The following is a 12,601-nucleotide window of genomic DNA, read 5'->3' on the forward strand; positions in this document are numbered from 1 at the left end:
GAACTCTAGAACCTTTATTTGTTCAAGATACCATGAGCCATGCCAGGTACTTTATGCAGTCACATTCTGCAAAGATTGGCATAGAGTCGTTGATAGTAGCCACATGTAGATTCCAGTTTCCATCTCTTTTGGAGACTACAGCATTGTTGATGATCCAGCCAAACTCCAAAGAATTGGCATGCCGATGTGGCTGCCGTGCTGCTGGAGTCTCATGCATGTAAAACCCATCACACTAACTGGCATGCACACAATTGTGCACTTTGAGTAAAAGTGTTATTTTATTTTGTGTTATTATTTTGTTTGTATAAAACATTTATTTTCTGCATACTTATATTCTAATTAAAGCACTCAATTAAAATAAAAGTTAAAGAGGGACATTTAGAATTGTTATATTTGTATGTTCATGTATTTTGATATAATAAATAAGACAAATGATTACGAGAAATACAATAAAAGTGAAAGTAAAGACAAAAATCGTAATTGAATAAAAATATTTATATTGATACCTCAATGATAAGATGATCCTTAATGGTCAAAACAATATCAGAAATGAATTATAAATGTCAGAATTAGTTGAAATAGACTTATTGCACTTATTTTTACTCCTAACAATGGCCAATGTCTTTGGAATAGCTAAATGACCTTGACCATGACCTTTCAAGGTCAATATCACCCACAATGATTAAAATAGTATCAGAAATGAATTCCACATGCCTCAATTAGTCAGAATGGAGGTATTACATGTGCAAATACACCCAGAAACAAAAAAGTTGTATTTTCATCATAGCCGATGGCGGCCATATTTGATGTGGCCATTGCGCCATTCGTGGCACTATGGCGGACGAGCACCTCGTTGATTTGTCATGTCTAGGGACACATTGACTCAGTTCAAGTGAGAAATTCCCCCCAACACCAAATTGCGAGAAGGTCTACAGGCAGGTACAGGACTAAGAGAGATGGGGGAAGACATGCAGTAAAGGCCGTGTCGGGCTCGGGAGTCGAACCCGCGGCACACTGCGACTGGATTACCAGTCGGGTGCCCAGACGGTTACGCCACCGCCTGGGCTAGATTTTATTCTTTGCTCCAGCCAATCACAAGTCGAGTTGTCTCAGCCAATCACATGCCGAGTTCCCAACGACTAATAAATGTCGCGGAACTGCACAGCAGCTTCGGCGTCGCCATGGCAACCCTGTTTGTTGATAGCCTCGGTGTCAGGCTTACGTTTGTTGATGGGAGGAAACTTGTGCTGCGATTGGCCAGTTACCCAAATAAAAGGTGAACGTTAAGTTCAACACCTCATTCACACTTTGTCTTTGTTCAGGACAGTTCAAAGGGAGAGATACAGAGATAGGAGCAGCAACATCATCACTGTGTGGCCACTAGACCTCACCATATCCATGATGTCTTACCAACTTAGAGACAGAAAGCCTTCATGCAGCGACTCAGGAGATGATTCCACCTGTACAGCAGATGAACATGACTCCATGGTTTCAACTGGAGACAGCAGAAAGAGGAGGATGAGAGGAGGGGTGAAGCGTGAGGCAGGTCAGGAGGAGGAGGCAGCCGTAGTCCAACTGCAAAGACCCAAGAAGACACGTGGCCGTGTAAAGTTAGACAATGAGTTCATTGACAACCCGACAAGGCGACGCAAAACCTTCTGCACGCGTAAAAATGGTGTAATGAAAAAGGTTAAAGAGCTCGCCAAGCTGACAGGAAGCCAGGTGCTGTTGCTGGTGGCCAGTGAAACGGGACGCGTCTACAAATGTGCCTCCGACAAGCTCCAGCCCATGTTCACTAGTGAGGCGGTCAATGCAGTGATTCAATCCTGCCTCAATTCACCACAGGGCTCACCACCCCACGACGATGATGATGATGATGATGATGATGATGATGACGATGATGCTCCCATGGATTTGAGTGCCACGGCTGCCCCGGGCTGCAAAGAGAAGATGGACCTCACCTTCCAAGCTTCTGAGGACGAGAGCCTGGGCAGCACTAATGATGACTCGAAACCATCTTTCAACAACAACATCATGGCCAGTCTACCAGGAACCGCCACCACCCGTGCCCAGTCCATGGTGCCCACAACCAGTCGTGCGTTACCAGACTGTAGTCTCTCGCAATTTTCAAATGCTTCCGTCATACGTAGGAGGCCTCTCATTCGGAGATTGTGGAATGGTACGGCTACGCGAGACTACACCACCACCGCCTCCACTGTGCAGGAGAGAAGCGGGCTGCAGGTACAACAGCACAGCCATGCCACAGCGTCCTCCCTGCTGCCCATGGAGGGTCATGTGATGTACCCCAGTCCTCCACACACGGTGATCTCCCAGGGACCGTTTGACTTGCAGTTGTCACATGAGGAAGTGGTGGAATGTACTGCTGATTCAAGCCTATAGGCAGTTGAAGGGACAGGGGGGAGGGGGCTCTTTGACTTTGGTGGATCAAAGAAATCACTCCAAAGTGCCAGAGAAAATCAAGCAGTGTCATATGCAACCTTTATATCATTGCCATTCTATTTTCTTTTCTGAATTTTCATTTTCCTCCTTTTACACAATTGTAAAAAAAAAAAAATCATTGTTATAAGTCAGTGACAAATAAAACGTATTGAATGTTGAATAGCAAAGAGTCTTTCTTTCTGTAATTATAAGTGATGGGTTTCACTATATGGAAAATTGTCTTTCATCAATTGCTATCGTTACATTGTTTGAAACTGTCTCCTGATGACCATGGTTAGGACACGTACCACATATCAAATTAATGACATTGATTCCTCTAATTTCCTCAGCTGATCCCTTCAACCCCCACCCACACACACACGTAATTCATCATTATATAATAGTTAATATTGCTATAGTGCTGTATCCATTGTTAGGTTTAGACTACTTGGACTTTAGCTTTAGTTCATTCAACAGGTAAAAGAAGGCTGCCTGGTAATAACCCACTGGTTCACCCCCAGTCAGTGTTTTAGTTTGTGATTGTGATTCACGCTTTAAGGCTTGATGAAGGAACAACTCCTAAATGCATGTGTATTGTGTGTGTGTTTCTCACAAGTCACAACACATGTGACTCTTGATGTATGGAGAACATGGAGTCAGGGGGTCACAGCCTGGGGCGAGACATATCTTGTGAAATATATTTATTGAATTTGGGGGTATATTGCATACAAAATATAACCCACCCATATAGAATGGGTGGGTTATTGGAATTGTTTGAGGTGATATTGCTTATTGTAATGACATTTAGCCCAGTGACTTCAGGTGTGGACAGAATCAAAACATGAATTAAAGAGCTTGCACACTAGTCCGTATGTTTCATCCAAAATGTGTAGCACAGAATATGACCTGATGTTAACAAGTTTTGTTAATCATACGTTTTTTTGTAGTTTCATTTTTTTGTGCATTTTTGTCTGTATGTTACAGTGGTTTTATGCTGTAGTCTACTCTGAATAAAGGAAATGCTCTTTGCCTAGCATGCAATTTCTTGATGCAATGATAACATTTGGATGCCAATTACTCTTCGATAGAGCAAACCATCAAATTGAGCCAGTGAAATGATTGAAACAATCACGATAATGTACTTGAAACTACTTAAACTACTTGATCAGCATGGGAAACTCTCCTTGCTCTTTAGAAACATATTTCCTTTTGTCTGAGAGGACCACTCAGTCCAAAACAAGCCATGTTTGATAAGCGTTTAGTTTAATTCTGCAGAACTAATAACGATACACATGGGACTCTGTGTGCAAGCCTGCAAGGTGCCTTGCGCTTAATGATTTGTATCAGATGACGGAGGGGGAAAAAACAAACTCATACGAAAAATGCGGACTCAGTGTGCAATCTCCTTATTCATTTCTGTATGGGATTTACATCTATGGCATGTTTGGAATATTTCAAGCTCGTTCTATGCAGCTGGTGTTGGTAATAAACTCTGTGAATCAGACTGTACTGCATGAGAATGTTTGGTGTTAATGGTCATGATTCTTCCAACATCAGCAATGGAGGTCCACTCTCTCTGATCAATGTGCTGACCCAAATCGAACTCCCATTTCTCTTAGCTTCAAGTCAGTGGTTCCCAAACTGGGGTCTGGGGACCCCCAGGGGTCCTTGAGGGAGTTCCAGGGGGTCCCCAGCTAAATGATAGTTTGGAACCAAATGGACCCTTATGAGTCTGTAACTCATAACAGAGTCTGTAACTCTGTTAAGTTAAATTAACATTGATTTTACAATATAAATTGGGGGTCCCAGAGATAGAAATGACATTAAATGGGAGTCTGTAGACTAATGCATGTCAAACTGGGGGTCCTTGAAATTAAACGGGTTGAGAATCACTGCTAGAGCCAATTTGAGTGTCAATTTGGGGGTCCTCAACGTGAAAAAGTTTGGTAACCACTGCTTTAAGTCCTACAAACCCTATAATCTGGTCAATACCAGAATATGTATGTGATACAAAGCCTTTTGTACAGTGTTCCTAGAACACTTTCATTTTCTTCATTCTGGGCCACAATTTCGACAACCCGATCGAATTTGACAACCCCCTCGAAATCGCCCCCTCGTAAGTGGCCTATAGGAAGCGCCGTCCTGTGCGGGCGATTGGATGGCTGCGTGTGCAACACTCCTCACGGGGGATTCGTTGGCTGTGTGTGCAACACTCCTCAGCCTATGTGAGACACATCGGAGACTCCTGCGCCTCCTAGGCATTTCTCCCACAAGTTCCCATCTGTTGGTCGCTTCGCAGTACCGCTCAATGGTATCGACGTTTCTAAATGGAGACAGACCAAAAGCCATCAGTCTGCGGTTTACAAACCTTTTCTCATGTTTTCAGAGAGCCTCTTACCCGTCATCCTCCCCTCCTAGTACATAGATCTTTCCATGCAGCACAGTCACGGCAGGCCAGGAGCGTCGCCGTCCCATGGGGGCACACATGGTCCACATGTTGGTCACAGGGTTGTAGCATTCAACCCCGTCCGTGTCTGTTTCATCATCAGCCAGGTACCGGTTATCAAGCGCAAGATCCGTGAACTCGGACTCCATAGCAATATGCCGCTGACCACCTATTAGACAAAAAGTAGTGACTGTTTAGTTAGGCAAAATAAATGCTTACCAATAGCTTTCTTCACAAATGTGTTCATAAATCTGTCTCCTATTACCTATCAAATTGTTCCAACCCAACTCCCTTGGGAAACTTTGTGACAGCTGCTGAAAGTTGGGGTACCATTAATGAACATACAGTAGGCTTGCATGTCTGTCCTGTTATTGTCTTGTATTTATTGTTACTGGCAGAGCTGTGTTACTTATTTCACGCCTTCACTTGTAAAATAAACTTTAGTCTCAATGTGGTTTTTACTGGTTAAATAAGGGTTAAATTAAAAATTAAAAATAAATAAATAGCGCTATTTTATCATGATCATTGGTGAGGACCAATTATATGGTTCTTTAAGTAGCATGTGACGGGTCAAACTAGGGGCTTTTCATGATTCTGAACCCATTGCAAGCATTTGTTTTGCACGAAAAACACTCCTTGGGCTAAAAACGTATATATCCAATTTCCAAAAGGGGCGACTCAAAACATTTATGATGAGTGACGGCTATGGCTGTTTTTAGCCCAGTAGACACCTTTATGAACACAATTGTGAAGAAAGCCATTGGTAAGCATAAATGTTGCTGCAGACTGGTCACAGATCTGGCTAACTTTCCCCTAACTATAGTTTAAATAGTGAGCTCTGTTATGTGTCTAAAAACTACAGTGAAGTTGAAGTGTGTCCATTTATGGAACCAAGTAATTAAGAACAGATATGATACCTATAACGTAGATCTTTCCTTTGAGAGTGCAGACAGCTGTACCATTACGTTCTATCAGCCTAGGAGCTACTTCTTTCCAAGCAGATGTTTTAGGGTTGAACGTGTACATTGCTTTCTCCCAGGAGCCATCTAGGACAGGATGACACATGGCAAAACATTATAGACCGTCAATGGGAGAATGAAGAAAATGCAATAAAGGTTTCGGGACATTTTTTGTGCACCATTATGCTTACATACACCCTGAACCTACAGACACAACCCTATTCCATTACCAACAACATAGATCAGTCCATCTAGGGCGGCCATGGCAGGGCTGGATTTAACCAAACCCAACATGCCAACCGTCTTCATCAGCTGCCAGGTGTTAGTCTTGCAGTTGTAGCGCTCCACTGAGTGCACACGTATCCACTCCTTATCACAGCCACCCACTGCATAGACATAACCATCCAGCACTACCAGGCCTATGGACCACATGGGGATATGCAAGAAAAAAAACAAATCTCCTTATTAGAATTGTGGCCTTGGGCAGTTAGCAGCTACTCCTTAGCAGTTATTCCCAAAACAAAGTTAAATTGAATACTGGTACCACAATAGTTCAACCGTCTTACCCAGGTCACAGCGTGCCTCATTCATGGGAGCCATCTCAGACCATGAGCTATGCAAAGGGTCATATTGCCACATCTGCCTACTGATTGAACCGTCCTTCAATTCTCCTCCGGCCAAATACATAGTAAAGTCTATCGTGGGATAAGAGCAGAATTTAAATTGTTATGCCTTGATTGATAAAGAAATAAAGATTTTCAGACCTCAAGATACATTACGATACCTCAATTTGTTTTAGTAAATTACTGAGATAGTACAGGAAAGAAATCACCACAATAGGTCCAGCGTGTTGTGATATAAGGTACCATATACTAGGGCTTTCACTTCTAGTGATTTTTACTAGTTGCCTACTTTACTAGTCGACCAACTACCAATTATGTACATTGTATTTGTACATTTATAAACCGTGTACATTGGTGACTATAATATAGCATCTTGAGGCCTACAAAAACGTTGGAAAATAAATCTTATCAACTAGTACCAACAAGGTCAACAAGTGGATTTACTAGTCAACTAGTTGAATAGTGAACAGTCGACTAGTTGCTTAAAGCCCCATGCTCAGGGCGCACAGTTAGGGGTGGAACCGTGCCTGCCTGCATGCTGGGGGCACTACATTGCGATCACCGTTTCCAATTACTCCCAAAATGCAAATGCCTTTCAGCCGCTCAATTCAGAGACAAAACAGAGTTGTTTGACCTCTACTACAGTCGACTCTGATGGTTCCTCACCTGACACAACCAGACCATGCCTGCGTACAGCGAAGGGGAGATGCTCCAGAGTCCCCCACTGCTTTGTTAGAGGATCAAAGGTCTCAGCGCAGCTTAGGAACTCCTCCCGGTAATAATCCTGTCCCCCAACCATCACTATGACTTCAGGCACTGCATGGGTAGTCACAGTAATGCATGTGCAGGTTTTTTTTTTAAAAGGTTATCATATCATAACTTGGAGAGAATTTCCATACTCTCAAGTTATAGTTGCAGGGGCATGGAAACCCTAGGCCGATTTGTAGTTTGATTCCCGTACAGGTTAAAAACTGCAGAATGCTAAACATGAAATTAATTGTGTGTGTGTTAGATTTAGGTTTACGTGTGCGTAAGTAAGTACATTTTATGTATAAAGCACCTTTCGAAACAAAGTTAAAGGTGCCGAACAATGGACACAGAATAAGCAATCAACAAGTTAAAAAAAATCACACCTGTGTGAAGTGAGTGGTGCAAGGTCTTATATAGCCTGATCAGCTGTGGTCTGACGTAATGTCAGTGACCATAGCAACCATGCTCATTCTTTTGGTACGAACACGGGTACACGGGTACAAAGCCTGTTGTTGGAGTGGTTTGCGCCACTCAAAAACAGGAAACTTAGCACAATAAAGTAAAAAATACAATTAAACGAAACCAATAAACAAAACAAATCACAGAAGGAGGCCTGTAAAAGTGAGTCAGGTAAGAACTACATGGGAAAAATGATTACGAAAACAAATGTGTCTAACATTCTCGGCGACCTTCGGGGTTGTCACAGTGGCCAAATCAATATGGCCACCATTGACAACCTATATGGGCAAAAGTTTCTAAATTTCATTATGGTTTAAGTAGCATGTGACGTGTCAAACTAGGGGTTTTTCGTGATTCCGACGAGACATAGGCCCGTGCTTAGGGTGCCTGTGCATAAACACGGCCATGAGGATACCTGTGGACCAGCGTGGCTGTACTTTGTGGACATCCTGCTTCTTGGCCTCATCGATGAGCCTCTGGCAGCCCTGGGATTCTATCACCACATCCAGAGACTCAATCACATCATGAAGGTAGGAGGGGCTGATGAGAGGAAGACGGATTTTCTCTAGCACCTTAAAGATCAAATGGAACACAAAGTATTTACTAGTCCAACTGGATATTGCGTGAATGACATTAAACATTGCCTTAAAATATAGAGTTATATAGTAGGGGTGTCACAATCATAATACATATACTATATTGTTGGCAAACAATTGTAAGCTTCTGATAAAAGTTAATTACATTATATAGGATATAAACGCATTTTCTGTATGGTTATGTGGGTCATCATCACATTAATTAACCAAATAATGATGTGTGGGTTTTGCCCCAGATAGGTAGCATTAACAGCATGATAGCCTCCCAGGCCGGGTGCAGTACTTAGTTTAGACAGTTTTTGGTTTAGACCAGTCCTACAACTACAACCTATCTCCAACCCTCGCCCTAAACCTAACCTCCCACGGGGCAGCACACTTAAACCTAACCTTAACCCATGTCTAACCAATGACTAGTCTAAACTAATATAACTAATATAAGTATGCACCCCCCCCCAGGCCTCCCTAACATACTGTTCAAATCAGGTGCCGTGAAACACTGAGAAGGGACTGACCTTTTCAAAGCTCTCTCTGCGCGTACTAGGACACTTGTTTAACCACATCCTGGCCGCCTCAAACACTGTCTCCTCCGTGGACACATTGAGATGATCACTGGCAAGGACCTTTGTCAGTCTGTCCACACACAGAGAGGGGAACTCTTCCTATGGACATAAAATAAAGTACACTATTGATACATTATAACCCTGTTGTGTTCACATACTGCCTGAAGTAACCCAGTCTCCTCTGAAGTGCTCAGCTCACTGGTGAGACATATTCATAACATAAAGTGACATATTCATAACATTAATACATTAATATGCATACAAACTTTCCTGTTTGGACTCCATCAAGTCTGTTGTAAACATTGCCTGTGCACAGTGTGCAGGATGAAACGTGAATGGTTGTTTCTAATTATTTAGGCGGTTCTAATTAATTACACTGTCTGTGTCAACAATTACTTGTTTGGATATAACATGATATTGAGTTCATGTGAATTGATTGATTAATCAAAAGAATGAAAACAAAAGGTCCAAAGGCTTTTGGGGGAGGGGGCAACAACACTAAAACGAAATGGAGACTGAAAACAACAAAACAAGGAAAATCTCACAAAAATAAAAAATAAAATTTAAAAAAAAAACACATTAAAGACCACACAAAGACATGACCAATTGGTCATGGTGGATTTATGTGTATGTATATAGCTATGTCGCTACCCATTATCAGCAGATTCCTGAAGAAGGTCTTTGACCGATACGTTGCCTAAATAAAGTTCGTATTGCAAGTGGCAGACGGTGTGCGGGTCTTTGTGCACTGTGTGCGCAGTCTCCCTGTTAAAACGACACACAATCAGTAGTGCTAAATCTGGTGGAAGCAAAGACTACACTGAATGTCATTCCTAGGGCCGATTCATACTCCTATTTTAGAGCCGAATAAAAGTCGGTTCGGCTCTGTAGAGCCTACAATGTGACGTCATTTGAGGTTCGGGGGCGCGGGGACCGTCCTAAAGTCGTCTGTTCGGTGCTACTGAAAATTTCTGACGAGCCGAAATCATTTCGGCACTACAGCGCCGAAACAGCGGTAAAATAGGAGTATGAATCGGCCCCTACGCGTAAGCAACTCTTAGATGTTATTCTTAATCTGGAATCTATAATAGATGCAATACCAACTCTCATAGACCTACATCCAAATAGAAAAGTCTGTTCTGATTGTATTAAAGGGGAATACCACTCATTTTCAACATTGAACTATGTCATTAAGAGATGTGAAGAAAAATGTCCCGCCCTTCTGTTTAGAACTGGAGGTCTAGAACCTAGAGTCATGTGATCAGTGAGATCATGAAGGTGTACTTTGCAAGCCAAAGAGTACATAATGACATAAATAGTTCAATGTTGAAAAGGAGTGGTATGCCCCTTTAAAAGGATGTTAAAGGCAGCAGAACGCTGCGTTCCCTTAACACAGGTCAATATTGTGTGCAATGAATACTGGAGAACTCTCCAGTTTCATCTTCATCAAGGTCTTCATCGTTATGCTAACATGCTGTCTTCATCAGTGTCTTCATCGTTATGCTAACATGCTGTCTTCATCAGTGTCTTCATCGTTATGCTAACATGCTGTCTTCATCAGTGTAGTATGTCAAACTCACAGATGTTAGTTAATTTCCAAAGTGATCAAATTATTTTGTGCAATTAAATGGTCAGCTAGATGATGATAAAAAGGTGAGTATGTGAATACCAATGATAAGTAGGCCTACCATTTCAGGAATTGTTTACTAATGAATTACATTGTTTCGGTAGTTTGGTGTTTAAACTTAAGCATTCCTACTTTCTCTAGTGTTAACTCAATTCAATGCAATTTAAATGAAGGTGAAGTAAAACTAAAATGCACTAAATCGTGGCGAGTTGGTAAACTGGCGAGTTCTCCGAAGTCCAGATACCTGTGCATTTACCTCAAAGTAGGAGCTAAAGGTGGCTAGTACGTTGCGATGGCCGGGGAACTCCTTTCCGCCACAACAAAGAATCACATCACAGAAAACATTGTCCAGTCGAAGACGGTTTAGGCCCTCTAAGACCTTGCTGGGATGGCTGGTCTCCACAAACACAACGTCCTCACTCTCCGGGACCAGTGAGGACTGTGGTACACCAGGAGGTGGTAGACCGATAACATCCCCAGGGCAGGGAGGTGAACTGGCAACGACTGGAATCCTTTCAGCCATGTCTCACTTTGCTAGACCAGCCTATAAGACAGTAGAAGATTGAATAAATGGTCAGATTCGAACGATTGTCATATGATACCTTTAATAAACAAACAGACAGGCTTCTTGTGGACTCAATCAGGCTAGGAAAATTGATATATAGTATTTTTTATTGGCCTAAAATATTGTCTATATACATAGATTGATGAATCCACTTGCTGACCGGCTGTCAGTTTTGAGCAATTTTTTATAGTTTTTGCCTACCATTAATCCTATGGCAGGAAAAATTGTCAAAAACTTTCCTTATGCTTTAAGTAGCATGTGACGTGTCAAACAAGTGGGTTTTCATGATTCTGAATCCATTCAAAGCATTAGTTTTGCACAAAAAAATGGCTACAAATGGCCATAGACGTCATGACAAATCAGCATAAATGTGATGAGGTCAGCACATTTTGGGCAGGTGGCTATGGCTGTTTTTAGCTCAAGGAGTGTATTTTGTGCAAAACTAATGCTTGGAATGGATTCAGAATCATGAAAACCCTCTAGTTTGACATGTCACATGCTACTTAAGCAAAAGGAAAGTGCCTGCCATAGGATGTTAATGGTAAAGTCACAATTAAGAAACCCCTATAAAACAATATTTTAGGCCAATAAAAAAAAGACTATAGGCCTATACCAAATTTCCCACATTAATATAAGAAAATGGTGCCATTTTATAATGAACATTAGTGAGGAGTCTCCAATTATATGAAGATAGGTTGAAAAGTGGTCCTTTAAGATGATCCACCATGACACCCTTCAAACTGTGCCTTGCTCTTCCAATCTGGACCAAACTGCACCTGAACCAGCTAATCTGCCCCAAATCAGTTGCTTTTCAAAAGTTAAATAAATCTAATAAAAACGTGTAAATGTAGATTAAATTATTCATCAAACATTCCATGATATTTAAACACCAACATGACTGCGAGTCTGCGATCAAAACAAACACTCGTTTTGTTAACATGTATTGTTGACAAAATCAGTGATTCCCTCACACAACGGAAAGCTTCACTGAAGACATGACTGAATGAAGATAAATATTAAGCTTTTCAAAGTTACCAACATACAAGTTAAGAACATAAAGTGTAAGTTAACATAACATGATTACCGGTACCTTCTTGTTTCATGGACGAAACGGAACAGCTGCGCTAAATTCCGCTAATTAAAGTTTCGTGCAACGACGAGTGCTGCTTTGTAGTCACGGTGGTCGATAACAGCCTGCAGCGACAATATGTTTGACAGGTAACAAGACAACTCACCCCTTTTGCCACTTTTGGTGAGTTCTCAGGAAAACTCACCCCGAACGGCCGGACAACTCACCAGGGGTGAGATGTCTTCACTTTCGGGGTGAGTTGTCTTCACTTTCGGGGTGAGTTGTCTGACTGAATATGTAGCCTTTGAGCTCTTTTATATACTATAAGTATAATTAAGTCAAGCACAATCACAATATAGGCTACAGATGTAAATATATTTATGACACAGTAAAATGTCGAAAATGAGTGCTATTCCCCTTTAAGTATGTCAAGGTCAAATTCATACATTTAATAAACTGTTAGGATACGGGGATGACTGAACCCAATATGCAGAGCCACAACAGGAAG

The 12,601-nt window shown here is 41.8% G+C and overlaps 1 protein-coding gene across 1 annotated transcript in view; it reads right to left on the reverse strand.

Annotated features, from left to right (window-relative positions):
* Positions 1-2,554: 2,554 nt before the first annotated feature.
* LOC306914807 (kelch-like protein 24) overlaps positions 2,555-12,601 on the reverse strand; it is a gene marked incomplete at its 5' end in the record, with an annotated part of 245,141 nt that continues 235,094 nt past the window's right edge. The window contains 8 exons of the mRNA XM_079492009.1: positions 2,555-4,762; positions 4,838-5,054; positions 5,803-5,931; positions 6,075-6,263; positions 6,411-6,539; positions 7,134-7,283; positions 8,092-8,248; positions 8,785-8,931. Of these exons, the coding sequence (XP_079348135.1) occupies positions 4,492-4,762; positions 4,838-5,054; positions 5,803-5,931; positions 6,075-6,263; positions 6,411-6,539; positions 7,134-7,283; positions 8,092-8,248; positions 8,785-8,931 (1,389 nt within the window). The 3' untranslated portion in view covers positions 2,555-4,491. The remainder of the gene's footprint in view (positions 4,763-4,837; positions 5,055-5,802; positions 5,932-6,074; positions 6,264-6,410; positions 6,540-7,133; positions 7,284-8,091; positions 8,249-8,784; positions 8,932-12,601) is intronic.

Source organism: Electrona antarctica, assembly GCF_951216825.1.
Source record: "Electrona antarctica genome assembly, chromosome: 22".
Taxonomy (NCBI): Eukaryota; Metazoa; Chordata; class Actinopteri; order Myctophiformes; family Myctophidae; genus Electrona; species Electrona antarctica.